The sequence below is a fragment of the Convolutriloba macropyga genome, chromosome 1, assembly GCF_964194025.1.
Source record: "Convolutriloba macropyga chromosome 1, txConMacr16.3, whole genome shotgun sequence".
NCBI lineage: Eukaryota > Metazoa > Xenacoelomorpha > Acoela > Convolutidae > Convolutriloba > Convolutriloba macropyga.
This window is the reverse complement of record NC_134468.1, coordinates 38,691,020-38,713,858: the sequence shown is the minus strand read 5'-3', so window position 1 is coordinate 38,713,858 and position 22,839 is coordinate 38,691,020. Positions and strand designations below refer to the sequence as shown.

General features: G+C 35.8%; 1 protein-coding gene across 1 annotated transcript in view; it reads right to left on the bottom strand.

Moving 5' to 3' along the window:
* Nucleotides 1-2,615: 2,615 nt before the first annotated feature.
* The window catches only part of LOC142340261 (tetratricopeptide repeat protein 41-like), a 79,171-nt gene continuing 58,947 nt past the window's right edge, over nucleotides 2,616-22,839 (bottom strand). The window contains exons 12-17 of the mRNA XM_075390860.1: nucleotides 15,973-16,204; nucleotides 10,785-11,056; nucleotides 10,672-10,716; nucleotides 10,056-10,496; nucleotides 3,057-3,207; nucleotides 2,616-2,877 (exon numbers count right to left, since the gene is read on the bottom strand). Coding sequence (XP_075246975.1) covers nucleotides 2,616-2,877; nucleotides 3,057-3,207; nucleotides 10,056-10,496; nucleotides 10,672-10,716; nucleotides 10,785-11,056; nucleotides 15,973-16,204 — 1,403 coding nt within the window. The remainder of the gene's footprint in view (nucleotides 2,878-3,056; nucleotides 3,208-10,055; nucleotides 10,497-10,671; nucleotides 10,717-10,784; nucleotides 11,057-15,972; nucleotides 16,205-22,839) is intronic.

Genomic DNA, 22,839 nt, shown 5'->3' with positions numbered 1-22,839 from the left:
TTGTCAGTAGCTAGCCACGGTTTATTGAGGCTAGATTTAGATTAATTGAAAGGACATAAGGTGAGCGCAGCGGGGGAGCAAAAGTGGATTGTGGGGACTGATGAGAGGGCAATTGGGGGGTGGGAGTGTGGGATCAATTTGTAAGAACCACCCTTCACACTATGAGTATAAGTCTCCAAAACAGCTTCAGTTAATCGCATACTTGAAGACTAGTGAGCTGAATGGCTCTAAGAGAACTTTATGTAAACTGGGCGCTACCTCTTTATCCCGTTTCTGAAGACGAAAGTCAAATGGGTCAGACGAAAAATCGGCCCAGCAAAAAATTGCATAGAAGAGACAAACAGGATTAATATATTTGCTACAAATTGCTTTTGAGAGCAATTAACAATGATTTCCTAAAAAGTGCCTGTTAATTCATTTAAGAAAAAAACATTTCTACTATAACTCGTTGTTAATGAGGATCAGAGATGATGAAATGGCGCCACATAACAGCAGCTGAAATGCAACATCAACAAAAGAGAGAGAGAGAGAGAGAGAGAGAGAGAGAGAGAGAGATAAAACGTGGACGAGGAAAGAAACCCCAACCGACAGCGAGAGAAAGAGGGTTAGGAATATTTTCCATGATGAGATTGCACTCTGCAACTTCTAGTTTTCTAGCCTTGTCAGTATTAAGTCAAATCGATCAATTAAATGAAGTGCAAAAATGAAAAGAAAAGTTTCCAGATTTCGCAGTGAAAAAAATGTTCAAAACCTTTTTTTATCTCTAGAGTTCTGTCAAGTAACCCATCTGCAAGACTTAAAAAATTTCGTTGGCCAGTAATGATTGTTAAACTCAAAAAAGGACAAAATATCTAAAATTTTGAAAACAACTGCATTATTTAACATCTTCTTAAAAAATCAAGATATTAATATCTTAAGAACCATTTCATTGTCTCAAGAGACTATTCAGTATCACTGTTTCAAGCCTGATTATTGATCACGATATCATTACATCCAGAAACTATGCAGTAAGATATTATCAAACCCTAAAAGAAGTTCCGTGGCTCTTGATAAACCTAAAAAATGACAAAAAATTTCAAAAAACTTAAATTGCAAGTTTTATTTAAAAAAAAGATTGCAAAAACTTGTGATATTAAAAAGTTAAAAAATTAATCCATGGCCAATAAAAATGTTAAAATCTTACGAGACATTCCATTACATTAAGAAATTAAACAGAAACCTATTTTCAAACCCTGGTGGAGGTTCCTTGGCTCTTGAGGCTGAAAAATTTTCAACTTGAAATAAAGCAAGTTTTGTAAGAAAAAATCAAGAACTGTGACATTAAAAAGTTGAAAAACTATTCCATGGCCAAAAAATATCAGTTACTTATTATCAAACCCCTTGGACGCTTTTTGAACCCTGGGTATGGAAGGACCTGAATAAGGAAAAATAAATGTCAAAAAAATTGAAAATTGCACCTTTTGTCAAAAAAATGCCAAAATTCGTGATGTTGAAATGTTTAAACCATCCCATTACCACTAGAAACTATGCAGTAACCTATTAATATAGAGGCGTTTCCTTGACACCTAGGGCTAATAAAAATAAAAAAATTTCAAATTTTCAAAAAGCTCGAAAAAAATTGTTCAAAACAGCATAAATTTGCGTGTTTTTAGCTAGCGGTTGTGGGTCAGTAGCTAGAAACGGTGGGGGGGGGGGGGGGTAGGGGTTGCACCGATGGCTGATGGGGGTGGGAAACAGTGGGGTGGGGGTAGCAGCGCGCGGGGGGTGGGGGCAATAAACGGGGGGGTCAACAGTGGAGGGGTCTTCAACCTCTAAGAACCGCCCTTAAGTCTCCAGAACAGTTTGAGCTCAAACAGAGCTGAAAGGCTCTAAGAGCAATTAATGCCCGCTGGTCGCCACCTGTTTATCCCATTTGGCGCTACCTGTTTATCCCATTTTTGCGGACAAACAGTCAAAAGCGTCAGACGAAAAATCGGTCCAGCGAAAAATCGCATAAAAAAGACCGGCAGGACTAATATAATTGCTACAAACTTCGTTAGAGAGCAATTAATCACTCAAAGTTATAATTAAATGATGAATTTGGTTCAAAACTCCCCCGTTTAATTTTGCCGTTCATAATATCATCTGCAAATCTGCGGGTGTTTAGCTTGCCTAAAGCCTTAGTCAGCAAATCTGCTGACATATTGTCAGTGGACAAGCACCTAAGCGGAATCTTTCCTTTTTCACATATATCTTGTAGATAATGTATTTTGAGAGCATAGTGCTTGGTATGATTATGGTGCATTGAGTGTTTGCTTAGCGCAATACAAGCTTGGTTGTCAACGCTTATAACTAATGGCCGCTGCACAACCTGACCGAGCTCTTCAAGTAAGCAGATTAAATGTATAGCTTCGTGTTGCAATACAGCGCTCCAATACAATTCAAATTCTTTTTATTTTAAAAACCAAAAGAAGTCCAATAATAGCCCCAGCTATCGCTTTGCGGCTACTAATAAGAAGGACCAACAGTACTAAGATAAGATACTGTTGCAAACTTCGCTTGAGAGCTATTAAAAATTAAGCACTCATGCTCAGATACCCTATTTCGGAATTTAAATTAGCCTGGCAACATCTCTACTAACCCAATAACTCCTTGACTTCGGCAACTTCCAGGTGGTTCTCTCCCATGTGTCTTTCTTTTAGCTTCAGTGCCCTCTGATAGTAATCCTCAGCTGTGAAGTAGTTGAAGCCATCGAAGTTCTGCTTATCCGCCAACAGATTGGCGAACGCAATCAGAACATCTGCTAAATTCTCATGATTGGGGCCGTATCTGTTCGTGTACATACGCAATACTTCTTCGAATTCATGCCCGCTTTCGTCAAACATGTATCTCTTATGGCTGAAAAGAGAAATCTTTCAGCTACCTTTTCAAGGAAGCAAAAAGGTGTTCGATCGTAATATTGTCAGTTGATATTACCCCACAGATGTTAAATGTGTCTCATGGAATGGCATGCAATGATGCCTTAGCGTTCATACAATTGGAGCGTAGTGAGATGAATTTCAACAACAGTTACTCACTATATGACAGCTTTATAGAACGACTTTTTGAGAAAAGTGCTCTCTGTGTCCTTCAAGACACCCTCACTCTCAATGCTGTCCAGAAGAGACTTAGCAGCATCCAGGTTCCCTTGCTTGATTGATATTCCAATCAGCTCCACTGTAATCTTACCTATAAAAAGCTAATAAATATTAGCAAACTCAAAGTTGACATAGATCAGGTTAATAGCTGTTTTTGAATACAATGGGCGTCAAAACTTAAAGATGCAGTACAGTACTTGCAGTTTAAAGCAGACGCGATGGTTTCAAAGTAACAATGATTAATTTAGTTCAACTCTGAGCAAGCTAGTTAAGTCATATAAAGCGTCATATCGAAGTTTCAGTAAATCAATAGTGAAGATTTTGAGAAATTCGCCGTAATTCCTAAAACTAAAACATACCCGGCAGATTCCCGGAAAATAGCCGCCGTTGATTCCAATAAGCATGATTGAGATTGAAAGAATAGAAGATATTGAAAAAAAAAAGCTTTTTGCACATAAACATTTTTTAAGTCCGATTTAATTTGATGGCATTTGAGTTGAACATACTTCTGTTTCTTAGAGAGAGGCTAGAGGGGCTACTATTAATACCAATAAGCATTAGAGATGGTAACTAAGACTTATAGGAATGACGTTCAAATAGCGGGCATCTAAAATTGGGCTTTATGGTTACTGAATCTGTTCATTTTGAATTGCTTTGCTGAGCAACTGATGTTCAAATTCACTTTTAGCAGAATGAGAGAAGAGGGAAACTAGCCTAGAGAAGTCAAGATTTCACGCAAAATGTTGAAAAAGCGGCAAAATGAGGTGAAGCAAAACATTTTTTTGTTCGACGAAGTTAAAAAACATAACCGACTAACGGCGGGCGAATTGCTTTTAAACAACCGGCGAGCAGTTGGCTTCGTCAGTAGCTAACCACGGGGGGAGGGGTGCACCGAGGGCTGATGGGGGGCAACACTGCGTTGGGGGGCAACCGCGCGGTGGGGGGTCGAGGCAAAAGTGGGGGTGGGGGTCAACAGGGGGGAGATGTCTCAGCCTCTAAGAACCGCCCTTCACAACATAAGTATAAGTCTTCAAAACAGTTTGAGCTGAAACAGAACTGAAAAGCTCTAAGAGCACTTAATGCCCGCTGGGCACAACATGTTTATCCCGTTTTTGAGGACGCTAAGTCAAAAGCGTCAGGCGAAAAACCGCATTAAAAAAAAGACCGACAGGACTAATATAATTGCTACAAACTTCGTTTGATAGCAATTAAAAACATAGCAGGACAAGCCCTGACGTACAATTCAAAGAATTTTCATTGACTAAACAAACAAACAACTAGACCTAGAACGGACTATGAGTTGATTGGGAAAACCATTTCTATAAAAATCAGATAAATTAAAAAAAAAAGAAATCAATGTCAAAATGCCGCATGTGAACAAAAAAGCACTAGCTAGAAAAGGACATTCGGTTCAAACAAAAAACTAGGCCTACAATGGACTACGACCGGATTGGGAAAACCGTTTAGAAAAAAAATCCGATTCAAAAACTGGAAAAAACAGTAAAAATCAATGATAACAAAAAACCACTAGCGAGAAAGCGATTTGTTTGTTCAAACACCGTTTTCCCACTCTACTTGAAAATTAGAACGGAAAATATTCCCGCAGCAAAGAGCACTCGCTTTTTCGCTCCATTTCCTGTTTCGGCGTGACCAAAATCATTACTCCAATTTGACTTCAAAAATCATGAAAATGTGTGAACAGATCTTAAAAAAGACAGCGCCCCAATACAATTCAAATTCTTTGAATTAAAAAAACCAAGAGCACCACAATATAGCTACGCTCAGCTTACAGCTTCGCAGCTATTATAAGTCTCCAGAACAGTTTGAGCTGAAACAGAGCTGAAAAGCTCTAAGCGCACTTTATGCCCGCTGAGCGCAACCTGTTTATCACGTTTTTGAGGACGCAAAGTCAAAAGCGTCAGGCGAAAAACCGCATAAAAAAAGACCGACAGGACTAATATAATTGCTACAAACATCGTTTGATAGCAAATAAAAACATAGCAGGACAAGCCCTGACGTACAATTCAAAGAATTTTCATTGACTAAACAAACAAACAACTAGACCTAGAACGGTCTATGAGTTAATTGGGAAAACCATTTCTAAAATCAGATAAATTAAAAAAAAACAGAAATCAATGTCAAAATGCCGCATGTGAACAAAAAAGCACTAGCGAGAAATGGAAATTTGGTTCAAACAAAACACTAGGCCTACAATGGATTACGAACGGATTGGGAAAACCGTTTAGAAAAAAATCCGATCGAAAAAATGGAAAAAACAGTAAAAATCAATGTTAACAAAAAACCAGTAGCGAGAAAGCGATTTGTTTGTTCAAACACCGTTTTCCCACTCTACTTGAAAATTAGAACGGAAAATATTCCGGCAGCAAAGAGCACTCGCTTTTTCGCTCCATTTCCTGTTTCAGCGTGACCAAAATCACTACTCCAATTTGACTTCAAAAATCATGAAAATGTGTGAACAGATCTTAAAAAAGACAGCGCCCCAATACAATTCAAATTCTTTGAATTGTAAAAAACCAAGAGCACCGCAATATAGCTACGCTCAGCTTACAGCTTCGCAGCTATTATAAGTCTCCAGAACAGTTTGAGCTGAAACAGAGCTGGAAAGCTCTAAGCGCACTTAATGCCCGCTGGGCGCAACCTGTTTATCCCGTTTTTGAGGACAAAAAGTCAAAAGCGTCAGACGAAAAATTGGTCAAGCGAAAAATCGCATAAAAAAGACCGTCAGCACTAATATGATTGCTACAAACTTCGTTTGAGAGCAATTAAAAACACAGTAGGACAAGCCCTGACGTACAATTCAAAGAATTTTCATTGACTAAACAAACAAACAACTAGACCTAGAATGGACTATGAGTTAATTGAGAAAACCATTTCTATAAAAATCAGATAAATTAAAAAAAAACAGAAAATCAATGTCAAAATGCCGCATGTGAACAAAAAAGCACTAGCGAGAAATAGAAAATTGGTTCAAACAAAAAACTAGGCCTAGAATGGACTACGAACGGATTGGGAAAACCATTTAGAAAAAAATCCGATTCAAAAAATCGAAAAAAAACAGTAAAAATCAATGTGCACAAAAAACCACTAGCGAGAAAGCGATTTTTTTGTTCAAACACCGTTTTCTCACTCTACTTGAAAATTAGAAGGGAAAATATTCACGCAGCAAAAGCACTCGATTTTTCGCTGCATTTCCTGTTTCATCGTGACCAAAATCACTTCTCCAATTTGACTTCAAAAATCATGAAAATGTGTGAACATCATGAAAAGCGTCATGAAAAGCATGAATTTAAAAAAACACAGCGCCCCTATACAATTCAAAATTCTTTGAATTGTAAAAACATAGCCGGCAGATTGCCGGAATAGCTGCGAAAGAATAGACCTGCGTGCCATATAATAGAGATAGAAACAGATAAAGATCTAAATTGAAAAAAAAAATTGACGCCGCTCAAAAAAACTAGTTGAAAAACATTCAGCAATAAATTAAACATAGCTGGCAGATTGCCAGAAAATAGCCGCAATAGATTCGTAGATCGGCAGTCTAAAAAAACAGTAAAAAAGACAGACCAAAAAAATTCGTCTTTTCATTGAAGGCTGATCTGTTATATTTTGATTAAAAATCTGTATAAGTTATTGCTGCCTCTATTAGCAGATATTAGCCTCTATCTCAAATAACCTTCATTTAGAGTGATACACACCCATTTGACCTTATCTCTTTGAATTAAAGTAAATAAAAGTCAATTTCAAAGTGAGGAAGTCATTTTTGAGAGTGGGGTAAGTCAAGTGTGACCAAAAATTTAATCACGCGCATGAACAAAAAAAACTCGCTCCACTAAGAGCGAAAAATGACGTCACACATGCAATTCAGTTAAAATTGCATGGACGAATGAACAAAAAGTGGCTGTGACGTCATAAGGTCGTAACAAAAATCATGACGAAATAAAAAAAAACCAAGAGAAGGCCAATAATAGCCCCAGCTATCGCTGTGCGGCTATTAATAAAGCTTGTTAAAATTCATTCCGCAGAAGCCTCTTATTAGGGACCTATACTGTACATATGAGTTCGTTTGACCTTAAACAAATTCAAATTAAACTTAAGTTTTAAAGTGCAAAAGTCATTTTAATGAGAGGTAAGTCACGTATGATCAAAATCTAATCACGCAAATAACCTAAAAACTTTTGCTAAAGCGAGTGAGAAATGACGTCACGCGCGCAAATGCCGTTAGTGAGAGGAAGAAGTCATTCAGAAAATTTGACTTTTTCAGCTTTGCTGTGTGAACAAATGTAAAACGAAAAAAGAGCGTCAGACGACGAAACAAAAAAACAGCCGGAAGAATTCCGGAAGCAACTCGAAGCACCAAAACTTCACAAAAAGTTGAAGCCATTACCTTTTGTATTACACCATTAACTCATTACCTCCCCGGGTCTGATCTAAACATCGGTGAAACTTAAACCACTGTCACCAAGAGAAAGAAAATGCAGCAAAACTTTATTAATGAAAACGTTTGGTAACGTTATAAAAGTCTGAAATGTTTAGGATGGTAAAAAAACTGATAGCCTGACAAAACTGACAGGGCGATCAAATGCCCTCAGATAAATAATGATTCTAATCTCAAAAAGATCGCGAAAGCAAACGGCAGATAAAATCTTTTCAAGAAAGACAGGAAATTCAAAATTATTCAAAAAAGAGTGTTCAATCTTAAGAATCAGAGAACCACTACAATTAGATTTCTAATTACGGCAAAAATAATACATGAGTCTTCCTTGTTGTATATATGCTAGACAACATGATTTCATACTAATTCAAAAATTAAATTAATCATAGAAAAACAAAAGCAACAGAATAATATTCAAAGACAAAATATCGTCTAAAACAATACCAAGCCCGGAAGAAAATTGCAACGAATAAAAATAAGTAGAAATGTTGGAAAAGACTTTCTAGCAAACTCCCAGTACTGCCTTATTTTGAATTAAATCAATTGCAAACCGAAGAAACCAAGATCTAAGAAAAAGCTGATTTCATTCAATTTTTTAACAACTGAAAAAAGCAATATAACGAATATAAAAGTAGGTGCCAGGACAAAACTAGAATGATACAAACGAGAATGTGAAGAATATGGACACAATGTTAGGAACACCGTAACAAAAAGACCAACTCTTGATTTTTGAAAGTAAAAAATCAAATTTAAAAAAAACAAGAAAAACGAGTACATTTCATTGATCAGCATTCGAGACATAGAAAAGACAACGAGTCATTCGAGACAAAAGTCCAACTTCCTGAACAGAATAAAACAAGAAAAAGCAGAATTCAGGCATACGAAACAATGAAACATTTTGCAAAAGTGGTCAAAAAATATTTAAGACTGCATTTATGAAAAAAATTTATCTGTTTTTTCAAAAACTTAACACCAAAAAATGATTGAATTTTTCTTGAAATGAAATTAAAGTCCCTCATGTTCCCCAAAATACTATTTCCAGTAATTAAAAGCAAAATACAATCAAAAAACTGAAAAAAATTGGCAAAAATCTACGAAAATCGGATTAGCAAATGTACAATTTTATGAAACAAAATTACATCGAGGTAGAAAGAGGCATTGAGTATATAAATTATCAAACGGAAGTTGCCATATTAACTGATTTTTGACAAAAAACAGCTAAAAGATCCAAAAATGAAGAAATTAATAGAAAAAAAGCCAAAAATTAACTAAAAAATCAAGAAATATAAGCCAATTTCGCAATTGAAACGCAATTTCAGGCTATGCAAAATACTGTGCTATCAATTTCCGGGGTTTACATTTCATCATAGCATCGATTAAAAATTATTTCTACAAAAAACCAAATAACAAGCAAAAAAACTAGGCCAATTAGACGAAAAAACGGCTAAAAACGGTTATCTATATGTGCCATTCAGTAAAAAAACTACTTTTCAATGTCAAAAAGTCATTCACTAAACGCCGCGCATGATCAAAAAACTTCTCTCGCTCAGAAAAAATTAGTTCACACTGCAATTTTACTCGCTTTCGCTTTTAGGTCAAAACATCGTCTGAACGAATAGTACTTCCGGTAAAAAAAAAAAAAATTAAGAAAACCAATATTCCTCTTCGAGTCGTAAAAACCAAGAGCACCGCAATATAGCTTCGCTCAGCTTACAGCTTCGCAGCTATAAAACATAACCGACTAAACGTCGGAAGAATTGCTCTTGAACGACTAGTGGGAGCTCTAATCAATTGCAGCCTGCTTCAGTCGGGGGGGGGGGGTAGCCTAAATGGGACTAAGAAGTTCGGATCTTTTCCGTTTGTGCCCCCCAGTTACAGAGCACGTGCCATTACATAGTAAATCACTATGTAAAAATATTGCACGTGCGTCTGGGGGGTGCAAATAATATGCGCCCACTAAGCTGGGGGGGGCACAAACGGAAAAGATCCAGAAGTTCTATAGTGGGCTTCAAATAACCATATTAGAGGTTAACATATACCACTATTAAGATTTAAAGTAAAAAAAATGACACCAGTTTCGGCGCACTTTTTATTTGACTTTTAGTATTAAATTGCCGCCAATTGAGTTCAGCTGCTTGAAATTGTGATTGAGAGAGAATTTTAGATCACGCGAAATGCAAAAAGTCAAGGGCGTAAAAGTCACTCGAAAAGTCAAAACCGTCAAGCGAAAATTTTGCATAAAAAAAGACACACACGTTTACAATAATTGCTATGAACTTCGTTCAAGAGCAATTAAAAATAGGAGCGCTATAATAGCCGGCTGAGAAGATGAGGACGGCTATTAATAAGCTAATTCGTGAAATGAGTTTTCTTCGTGAAATTAATGAGCTACTTCCATTATCAGGATAACATACTTATCAAAAGTTGAAACCGAAGACATATTGGGGTGTAAAAAACTAAGAATACTCGGGTACAACTCGACATACCCTGGTACTCCTGGAGCACGGGCCCGATAGTCTCTCCAATACAGACCATCAGCAATAACTGCACAGTCTCCAATGCCTGTCTGAGCCAATCAGCCGCCTCCTTCAGCTTGCTCGGCTCGTTCTGCCTCGCACACGCAATTCCAATGGCCAACACACACTGGATATACTTTAACTGACTATGCTCTTCGGCGCTGTATTCAGTGAAGGAACTCTGATGTTTCAGAGCCAATTTGTATATCGACTCCGCTTCAGCGTGCTTTTGGAGCAACTGTAGGAATTTTGCAGCATTTGTTAAAATACCGGACAGTTTCTCGAAATTAGATGGATGACGAACAGCTTTAGTTGTCGAACTTGTTTCCGCTGTCTCTTGATTTGATGAATCTGCTGTGTTTTCGACGTTTATCACTATACCACCTGAGCTGTCTTTCATTTCTAAGTGATCTAAAATGACAGAAACGGTTCTGAAGTTCTACACTCCAGTTCAATCCCATATCTTCTTGACCCTTATTTCTTATTGTTAGAAATCAAAGACTTAAGACATCTCTACTTTAATGTAGCAGCGTCTATCGGGACAGAAGACACTTCGACCATTTATTAATAAGATTGTACACAATACCTGGTTTGGGCCGCTTGTCGGGGCTAGACTCCAGGCTTCCACTGACTGAAACAAAAGACGAAATATCATTAATGTTTACAATTTCTGAAACATCCGATTAAGTAACCCACTACCATATGTTGGGTGAATAGTCTCCTCGACGCATGACTCCTGGTTTTCCGCCTGTTCATCATAGTTTACCACTGTTCCTCCAATTTCACTGGTGACCTGAGTTGGCGTTTCTGATGACTCTCCCAAGTATTGCATTTCCATATTGTGCACCATTTCGAGAAAAATTCTGCCCGGATCGTAAGTGGGAGTCAAAGCTTTATTCCAGTAGTTGCGAACATCATCGAGTAAATGCGCACCAATTTTGTCCACGCTCGTCATGATCACAGTGAAAATTCTAAAATGAAGTCATGTCGCCAATTCTATTATCAAGCTGCGAAATTTATTCACTCCTGGTCATTATACTTCAAGTCTGTCGAAATAACAGGATGCATTTAATACATAGTGCATCAGAGTGCAACATAGGGCTTCATTATTTGCATCAGATGGTCATGGACTGACGATTACCGGAGCAATACATCCAGGAACAGAAAAGCAAAAAAAGGACATAACCGACTAACGTCGGGCGAATTGCTCTCAAACGACCGGCGGGCGGTTGTCAGCAACTAGCCACAGTTTAGTGAGGTTAGCTTTCGCTTGATTGAAGAGGCGTGAGGCTAGGGTAATAGACGATATTATCACGCCACATAACAGCCGCTGAAGTCAACAAAAGAGTTAAGGAGAGAGAGAGAGAGAGAGAGAGTGCGAGGTAAAACGTGAGCGAGAAAAAGAAGGAAAGAAACGCCAACCAACACACACACACACACACACAGAGAGAGCTAGAAATTTTTTTCATGAGATTCTAGCCTTGTTAGTAACTAAATCATATAAAAAACTGAAAGTGCAAAATTCAGAAGAAAACTTTCCACATTTCGCAGTGCCGAAAATGTTCAAAGAACATTTTTTGCCTCTGGATTTTTGTCATGTAACCCATCTGCAAGACTTAAAAAGCTTCGTTGGCCAGTATTAATCGTTAAATTCAAAAAAGAACTCAAAAACTGCAAATAAAATGACAAAATTTCAAAAAAGCAATAAAAATTGTTCAGTAACCTATTATCAAAGCCTATACGAGGTTTTTTGGGGCTGGAAGAACTTAGATAATGACAAATTTTGAAAAATTTGAAAAAAAAATTAAAGTTTTATCCAACAATTGCTAAAAATCGTGATGTTCAAATGTTGAAAAACATTCTATTACCACTAGAAACTATGCAGCAACGTATTATCAAACCCTTCAGGAGGTTGTCTGAACCCTGAGGCTGAAAATCTTGAATAATAAAAATATATGTCAAAAAATTTTAAAAATAGCAATTTTTGTCAAAAAAAAAATGCTAAAATTCGTGATGTTTAAATCTTGAAAATGATTCCATTACTTCTAGAAACTACATAGTAACCTATCATTAAACCCTCGAGGAAGTTCCTTGTCTCTTGAGGCTGGATAAACCTAAAAAACGACAAAAACTTTAAAAAACATTGAAAAAATTTGCAAAATTTATCAAAAAAATGCAAAAAATTCGCAGTGTTGAAATGTTGAAACCATTCTATTACCAATAGAAACTATTCAATAACCTATTATCAAATCCTAGAGTGGATTCCTTGACGCCTAGGGCTCCTAGGGCTGAAAAAACTTAAAAAACTGACAAAAATTTTCAAAAATCTTGAAAAAAATTGTGAAAATTAGTATAAATTTGCGTCTTTAGCTAGCGGTTGTTCGTCAGTAGCTAGCCACGGGTGGGGGGGAGGGTGCACGGGGGTGCCGATGGGGGTGGCGACAGTCGGGTGGGGGTGGGGGCAACAGGGCGGTGGGGGGGCAATAGAGGGGGGTCAGCAGTTGGGGGGGGGGGGGGGTCTTCAACCTCTAAGAACCGCTGTTCACACCATAAGTATAAGACTCCAAAACTGTTTGAGCTGAAACAGAGCTAAAAGGCTCTAAGAGCACTTAATGCCCGCTGGGCGCTACCTGTTTATCCCGTTTTTGAGGACGAAAAGTCAAAAGCGTCAGACGAAAAATTGGTCAAGCGAAAAATCGCATAAAAAAAAGACCGACAGGACTAATATAATTGCTACAAACTTCGTTTGAGAGCAATTAAAAAAAGAAGCTCGGTAATGTGCGGTTGCACATAATGTTGCGACCCCACTCGTCCACATTCTTGGCTTTGGCACATATTAATGCCTTGAAGATACGAGTGCTTTGATCATGTTTCGTAATTTTCTTTTATACGAATGAACGAACATTGAACTCCGTAACAAATTTCACAATTAGTTGAAAAGAAGAAATTAACATCAAAAAACAAAGCAGAAAAAAACAACGATCTGGTCAAGTAAACACATAAAATTGTCAAACGAAAACAGGAAAAATTCTGAACTCAATTTCACTTCAGTTTTCAAACTAAACTTCTTACACTAAGGCTCTCAATAAACTACGCTTTATAATTATTGTCAACTCCTATTTTATTTGAGATTTTGCATTCTCAGATATGACTTATTTGCTGAATTCAAACAAATTATTAATTGATTGACCAAAAAACACACATAATGCGGCATAAAATGAGCACAAATTCAGCACCAGAGTGTTCAGCGAAAGAATCCCTTTGACTTCTTGCTGCATGATCCAATGGTCGAACTAAAATCGAGGACGGCAACAGATTGAAAAATATACGAGCAAAGGTCCCAAATTCAAGACCAAAGGAAAGAAAAGCCAATAACCAAACTGTCAGCATTTTTACGGCAACGTCAGCCCTTAATATTGAACAAAACAGAGACAAAATTGAATGCAAAGAGACAAACCAATCAGGACGATTTTTTTGCAATATAATTTTAACGTTACCCAAATAAAGCAGACTATGTTAAACAATTTCAAACTATTCATCGACAAAAAAATCAATTTGAGAAAAACCAGCAAGACAAAAAGGACAAAAAGCTGAAAATAACTGACATCATATTAACGGAGATAATCGCAGTTTATAATCAGTAAGAACGTCAAACTTTTCAGTTATTGAACACTGCAAACATACAACATATATTCTTAATTGCAATTAGCAACACAGTGCAAAACAAACGTTAAGTGAATACAAAGAAACTAACGCAAAATTTAAAAAATACTAGAAACGGCTTAATTACTAAACGGCCTAATTACTGAAAAAATAACTAAAGGGCCTAATTTTTCGCATACGGAGCTCTAAAAACATACGCCACTAATACTGCATTCGAAATGTGACGGGAACTGTTATTACGGAGAATAAGAAAACATAGCTGACAGATTGGTCAAGATTTTCGTCAAGATAACCATCTACATATCGAAAGAACTTATTAAACAAAGAAGTTGTCATGTTGCAAAATAAGAAAGTCAAAAGAACAAAATTGAACCAAATGAAAAACATAGCTAGCAGATTGCCAGCAAATAGCTGCAATAGCTTCGTAGATCTGCAGTCTTAAAAAGCTAATTAAAGAAACATACCCAAACAGAAACTTCGTTTTATTAAACGCTGAGATGCTATGTTTTGATTAAGAATCTGTTTAACTTATTGAAGTCTTCAAATACACTTCAATTAGAGTGAACTGCACACACTTGACCTTATCTCTTTTAATTAAAGTAAAGAAAAGTTAATTTCAGTAAGGTAGTCATTTTCAGAGTGAGGTGTGACCAAAAACTTAATCACGCGAATGAACAAAAACTCTCTCCACTAAGAGTGAGAAATGACGTCACGTACGCACTTAAGTTAAAACTGCAAGAACAAATGAACAAAAAGCAGATTTGAAGTGATTGTGCTTCATATGGGCGTAATCAAATCTTGACAAAGAAACAAAACATAGCCGGCAGATTGCTGGAAAATAGCAAAACAGACGCTTGTGGCCTTCCATGAGTTGAAACAACTAAAGAAATAAGATAAACAGATTGACCAGACTCTAATACTCAAGAATTAGGGCATATACATTTGGCACTACTTGGATGCACACTTTTGATCTTTAACTAGTAAATGCTCATAAAAATTAAAGTTCATTAGGTGATGTCAGAAGTCATTATTGTACGTCAAGCAATTGAGCTAAAAGCAGAAATGACAAATTTTAGCAAAGCAGAAGAAGTCAGAACACAAATTGTAGCTGCAAAGCAGTAGAAGTCACTGAAGTCATTGAAAAAGTCAATTCCAAGAAGTCAGGGTAAGACAAAACAAAAATCTGTTAGACGAAGTTTAAAAAATGGGACCGCAATAACAGCCGCCTGGAATTGCTGACGCGGTTATTAAAAACCCAAAAGGACGTCAATAGCCTGAGCTATCGCTTTGCAGCTATTATGAAGAAAGCAAAAAACGAATACGGACTAATATCAGAAGATCACTGTTTTTTAAAATCTCAAATCTAAGTCAAATATTTTTAATGAAAACTAAAACCACATAAAGATTTACTTGTTTCATCAGGGAGCTGACATTAATGTGACATCTCATTCATGTTCAAAAGTAGCAAAAATGTGAAGCTCTTAAAAAGATTGTTTGTCAATGTAAACCAAATTCTAAATGAAAACTAATGAAAACTAAAACCACATAAAGATTTACTTGAAAACTAAAACCACATAAAGATTTACTTGTTTCATCAGGGAGCTGACATTAATGTGACTACTAAAACCACATATGAAAACTAAAACCACATAAAGATTTACTTGTTTCATCAGGGAGCTGACATTAATGTGACATCTCATTCATGTTCAAAAGTAGCAAAAGTGTGAAGCTCTTAAAAAGATTGTTTGTCAATATAAACCAAATTCTTTTGGTAGTAAAAAACCATAATGAGACTAATAAAAAATCGATATTGGGTCAAACGGCTACAAAAAAATGATAAGGTCGCCAATATTAACATACTTCGGCAAAAATATCTAAAATTGGTCAAAAATTACGCTAATTGAAAAAGTTACAGTAAAATGGCGAATGTTCACGAAAGCTTCAAAACTGGATAACTCCTTGAAAAAAAAACGAATTTTGAATAATTCTTTTTGATTTACAATTCTACAACTATACAATTCTATAACGATATCACTCATATCTCTACTTCAAATATATCGATCGGTCAAAATTCACTGAACAAAAAAGTTGAGCATATGGTTGCACCTACTACGTGGGGTCGGAACAATAAATACGTATTTTAGAAGAGTTTACGTTCCGCTTATTCAATGATCAAATCTCTGAAAGACAACTCATCTAAAAGAGAAAGCAGAACTCAACTAACTCTGGATTTGTGAGGACTTTGACCAGTTTAGAGAGATTTCCAGTGTTCCTCAGTTGCCAAAGAAGCTCTTCAAGTAGATATGGCTTCTCTTTCCACAACTGATCTGATTGGGCCAGCAAGTGGTCCACAATTACGTTCTGGAACTGCAGTCTGGAACTGACCCACTTTCCTGCGCCTCTCTGCGATGATAGTGAATTGACCGACACATTAGTCATCTCAGGACACACTCCATCTACAACATTAAATTCATAGCAAACTCAAGTAAAATGAAACAGCCAAAATTGAACAAAATAATCCATCTATAATTTTTTTACTGCGACGCTTTCAAAATTTAGAAATTCGAGAATATAGCTGATAGGTTGCTGGATTATCAACGTGTAATTGTTGTACTGTTAGAGAGAGATTGCCACTTTAAAAAGCAGGACTAACAGAGACGTCGTAACCATTCCCAATAGCAATTCCTCTAACAAAATTCAATTTAAAAATTCATCTTTGATTTTTGCAAAGATTTCTTGTTCACGGAAAAAGATCAGCTAAAAAAACTAATACAGAAAGAGATACGCATATTCCCGTTTTTTATTTGGTGCGCAAATTTTGCATATTTCGTAAGATTCTAAGATTACACTTAATTCAGCTTCTAAACTGAACGCTATTACTAACGCCAGCTAGCATAATACTAACACCAATTAGCAATCGCTTTAATCAACTTTGATAAATTAATGCACTATGACTTAATGTCCGGTCTTTATATGTTTATCTTGTTTCTTTTGATCTTTTGATTTTGCACTTTTGACTTTGAAAGTATTCACTACATTGCGTAATTCAATACGTGGAAGAATTTAAAATCCATTCAGTTGAAACAGTGAGTGAGGTAAGTCAGAAATCAAACGTGAAAGTCGTGACTTATGTAGAACGAAAAACGTGATTAAAAGGTAAAGCGAATTGAAAAAAAGGAGAGCCCCTAAATAATAGGCGTTGAGAGGCTGACGGCGGTAATTTAAAACAAACATTATTTTTTTACAGACACTATTTTTTTACGGACAAAATTGCTAACTGCTTATTTGAAGACAATACAAGAGTATTTGGTGTAAAATTTACGGTAAGAAATTTACGTTAACGAACAGTGGATAAATTCCGACCTTTCAGCTGATATCTCCAACACTATAACGATGACTCCCACTTTTTTGACGAGAAAAATTATCAACAACCTTGGTTTTAAGATATTTGAAGACGACTGAGCGTAAATGATTATGCGGGAAAATGTAGAAATGGGGTAAATGTTGGGCCCCTACTCCATTAGTCAATGACTTGACTAAACTTTAAATAGTTTGCAGCTTGCTTGTAAATAGTTTTGTATTTAAAGTAATTTAAAATATTTTGAAATTGAAGATTTACATCTTTTGAGAAAACTTTGAAACATAGCCTGCAGATTAAAGGAAAATTACATTTTTCGAAGCGTCGGAAAGCTTTTAATGTAGCCCGGAGTTTCATAAGATTCATTAAATATGGTGACCTGGGCCTCTACAATGGAGGGTTATCAGCTTTATACTAATAGCAGTTAGCAGTATACGCAAAAGAACTTTCATAACTTAACGCACTAAGTCTTTATATACGTCTTAACACCCCGGCCCAAATTCGTTGAAGGAACATCGGAGCTTTGTAGACAAAATTTGAATAAAGTTTCAGAAACTTGATGACTGCCGAAATAGCTGCGAAATTGACTTGCCCGCCGTATAATACAGATAGAAACAGAGGCCGATATAAGTCGAAAAAAGTTATCGACGCCAATTAAAAAGCTATTTTAAAAAAAATTCAGCGATAAATTAATAAGGCATCCTAAAATTCCCTCCACAGAAGCCGTTTTATTCGGGATATTTATTACAGATAAGAGTTCCTTTGATCTTAAACTAATTTATTAAAGTAATTCAGTGCAAAAGTCGTCTTAATGAGTGAGGTAAGTGAGCTTTTGCAAGAGAGAGTGAGAAATGCCGCCGCGCGCGCAAAATTGAGAGGAGTAGGTCAATCAGAATATTTCAATTTTTCAGCTTTGCAGTGTAAACAAATGTAAAACGAAAAGAGCGTCAGACGACTAATCAAAAAAGCATAACAAGCCCAGTCCTGAAGAACAGAATTGACCCATCTGAAGGCAAAAATATCAGCTTCCTTAAAAGAATAGCCTCCAAAAAAAACAAATACTAAGCGGTCCATGAAAATTAACCTAACACTAAAAAAGTGAAAAAAAAGCAAACTTCTTTCACTTCTTTTAGAAAAATAGTTTTAACAAAGTCATTATTCAGAACAACGTCAACCACAAAAAAAAAATTTCACACAAAATGTAGTGGTCAAAAATATGTAGTAGTAGTGATAGAAAACCACTGCAGACAAAATAACATAGCCAGCAGATTGCCGGAATAGCTGCGAAAGAATAGACCTGCGTGCCATATAATAGAGATAGAAACAGATACAGATCTAAATTGAAAAAAAAAATCGACGCCGCTCAAAAAACTAGGCTAAAAAAACATTCAGCGATAAATTAATAAAACTTGTTAAAATTCATCCCGCAGAAGCCTCTTATTAGGGACCTTTACTGTACATATGAGTTCCTTTGACCTTAAACAAATTCAAATTAAACTTAAGTTTTAAAGTGCAAAAGTCATTTTATTGAGTGAGGTAAGTCACGTATGATCAAAATCTAATCACGCAAATAACCTAAAAACTTTCGCTAAAGCGAGTGAGAAATGACGTCACGCGCGCAAATGTCGTTAGTGAGAGGAAGAAGTCATTCAGAAAATTTGACTTTTTCAGCTTTGCTGTGTGAACAAATGTAAAACGAAAAAAGAGCGTCAGACGACGAAACAAAAAAAAAACCAAGATCACCGCAATATAGCTACGCTCAGCTTACAGCTTCGCAGCTATAAAAAGGAAAAAGTATTTGTCTAAAAGATTTTTACGGATCTCATTGAGAAATGGTGGCATCAAATTCAATCAAACACGCAACTAAAACTCGAATTCTTAAGTCAACAGAATTATAAATTACAAAAGTCAATAGAAAACATAGCCGGCAGATTGCCGGAAAATAGCCGCGATGGACGATTGTGGCGTTACATGAATTGAAACAACTATAGAAATAAAATAGACAGATCGACCACCAGTCATGCACGTGCAATATTTTGGGGGGGGGGACAAACGGAAAAGATCCCCCAAAATTAATATTCGAAATCAAAAACTCAAGACTTTAATAACCAAGAATTAGGGCATATGTTTGGCACTACTTAGATGCACACAATTGACCTTTAATAAGTAAATGTTCATAAAATTTAAAGTTTCATAAGTGAGCTCAGAAGTCATTTTTTGAGTGAGGTAAGTCGTTGAAAAAGTCAATTCCAAGAAGTCACGGTAAGACGAAACAAAAATCTGTTAGACGAAGTAAAAAAATATATTTAGGAGCGCTATAATAGCCGCCTAGAATTGATGACGCGGCTATTAATAATATATCAACTCTAATCAAAACAGTTGGGGCATCACGCAGCAAAAAGCAACATTCAAAGTTCAAAACCTGTTCAAAGCAAATGATGTCAAAGCCAATTGAATTATTGGCAATAAACGCCAACAGTTAAATAGATACAATTATGCCTAAAAGGAGAGCAAGTGAGCCCCTTTCATTAATGAGACTAGCCGATAGGACAAAAAATATTACAAAACGCTCCTAAAACAAGTGTCAAAATTGTCAAAACCTACAGCTTTGAATTCAAAAAACAGATGTCTTTAAAAATCCAATGAAACCCATCAATAATGAGAATAATTGAAAACAGAAAAAAACTACACAAAAAGGGAAAATCCGAAAAAACTAATACTTTTTGAAAACAAGGTGTCAAAGTAGCACAAACTCTTTGATATAAAAAAAATTTAAATTGATCAAAAGGGGAATCATAAGAGAGCCACTTAGAGCTGTCCATAATGAGAAACATAGTGGACAAAAAGCCGGAAATTAGCGGCATTGACCCGCTTGACGCACATTGGGATTGAAACAGAAAAAAATATATAGTATAATAAGAGATAGAAATTGACAGAATTTTTCCCATCTTTTTCGATTTTTTTATTGGGTGTGCAAATTCGGTTAGATTCTAAAATTAAACTTAATTCAGCTGTTAAACTGAACGCTATTAAGCATAATACTAATGCCAGCTAGCAATCGCTTTAAAGAACTTTGATAATACTAATGCAGTACGACTTTTTATCCAAATTCTTTTGATTTCGCTGTTTTGACTTTGACCGTACTCCCTACATTGCTTAATTGAAAGAATTTAAATTAAGTTCTATTCAGTTGAAATGGTGATTGAAGTAAGTCAGAAGTCAAGCGGGAAAATCGTGACTTATGTAAAACGAAAAACGATCAAAAGGTAAAGCGAATTTTAAAAAAGAGAGCGCCTAAAAGATAGCCGCAGAGAGGCCGACGGCGGCTATTATTAATTGAATGAAAATAAACAAAAAAAGAATTACAAGAGATAAAAATATCAAAAAAATCGCTAATATTTTTTCGAAAACATTTAGTGTCAACCTTGTTCAAACCGTTAATTTCAACTAAAATCAGTTAATTAATTTAAATATGCACCAAAAGAGCAACTGGAACTTATAATTGATGACACTAATTACCAAAACAACAGACAGATCGAGAAAAACAGGCAAAACAAAAAATGACTTATTTATTGAAGACAAATATCGTCAGTTTTTGAAAACAATAAGTTGCCTTTTGATGGGTTTAAACAAGTGCAACAATGCATTAATAGAACATTAGTATTGCCTTTTAAAAATATTCGCACAGAAAATGAAACGAAAAACGGAACTCAAATTGCCCTCAAAACCCGAAAATCTGTTTGAACCTCATTCTGTCACGTCACTTTAAAAAGCACTTGTCACGGCTTACAACTACTCGATTTTCGCTCATCCTAAATTACCACTCCAATTTAACTTTTAATTGACAAGAAAAAGACAGAACACAAATACAATTCTTTCATTCTTTGAATTGTAAAATAAAAACACGAACACCGCAACATAGCTACGCTCAGCATACAGCTTAGCATATATAAAGAGTTCAACTGTTGTGCAGGGCCTTATTAATTCCTCCATTTTAAGTGAATCATCGATGAAATTTGCAGAACCTTCAATAGAAATCAGAAGAGTCAAGAAAAGTTTTCCCTTTCCTCAACTTAATTAAGTAAATCGTTCATGCTGAACACACAATATAACTCAATCCATTCAGGCCATTACATTTTCCCGTAATAAAAATTCAAAAAGTCGAAAATTTACAAATCTTCTACCCGTCGAAGCCGTGAATGCGAATTGATTAAATCTTCATCTGCGAAAATTCTAAACATAGCTGGCAGATTGCCAAAAACAGCCGCACTAGCTTTGTAGATCTACAGTATCACAAAGATAGTAAAAAAACACCAAAAGACATTTCTTTGTTTCACTGAATGCTGAGATGTAATATGAGAAATTGAACAACGTATTGCTGCTTCTATTAGCTGCTCTTTAACCATCTTCAATTGGACTGACACACAGAGACTTGGCATAAATTCCTTCAATTTCAGAGTGAGGAAGTCAATTTTGAGTGAGGTAAGTCACTTGTGACCAAAAACGTTACCATGCTAACAAAAAAACTCTACGCTAAGAATGAAAAAAGACGTCACTCACGCAATACAGTTTAAACTGCATGAACGAATAAACAAAACGCAAATTTAAGTGATTGTGACGTCATATGGTCGTTAAAAAATCTTGAAGAAAAAAAACAAAGCAGGAAAAGTCCCTGAATTACAATCCAGAGAATTGAATGGAAAACTCGAAAACCACTCAACAACACTCAGAATGTTAGACATTTTGTTAAAAAAATTTTGCTTTAAAAATTCACTGGTTTTTGCGTCTGTTTCTTGCTTCTGTCCGGATAGATATCTGTGAAATGGCAATGTCTGATTGATTATCGGTTCTCGTTACCTGAACAACCAGAGTATCTACAATTCAAATTCTGCTTTCATAATTCTCAATTAACGTTAAAAGAATGTTTGGCTTGTGTTATCGAATTTTTCTGTTAGTCAATTGAGAGGTTTTCGAGTTTTCCAAACAGAAAAACTCGATAACACAAGCCAAAAATTTTTTTTAACGTTAATTGAGAATTATAAAAGCAGAACATGAATTGTAGATACTCTGGTTGTTCAGGTAACGAGATCCGATAATCAATCAAACCACATTGGCATTTCACACATATCTTTCCGGACACAAGCAACAAACAGATGCAAAAACCACAGTGCATTTTTAAAGCAAGTTTTTTTAAACAAAATCTCAAACAATCATGAGTTTTATTGTCCTCGGAGCCCTTTCAGCTTTGTTTAAAATCAATCGAGCGCCCAGTAGCAAGATTGGCTACTGATTAAGTGGCCGCTTTCGCCGCTAAAGCAGTTAAAAAGCAAACAAAAATTACATTTAAATTGGAAATAAATTAATAGTTACGTTCAAAGACACTAATTTCATCAAAACCGGTTATTTCTTGCCAAAAAATACAAAATGCGAATAACTTCGCGGTTTAATAAAAATTTGGGTTATATACCAGCCAAAGAGAGGGCAGACAAAACCCAGAAAATTAATTCAAAATTACAAAAAGATGCTAAAAATCTTAGATTATGTATTGCTAACATGTATTCATAACCATAGTTTTAAGTTTTAAACGTTTTGGTGACCCCGGTACTATAAAAACTTAGAAAAGAACAAACTTTTGAAAAGGCTTGAAACAATTAGAAACAACTATTTGAAATGTTGATAAAATTTGGAATGTCCATATCCTTAAAAATATACGTGATTCAGTAAAAGTTATTA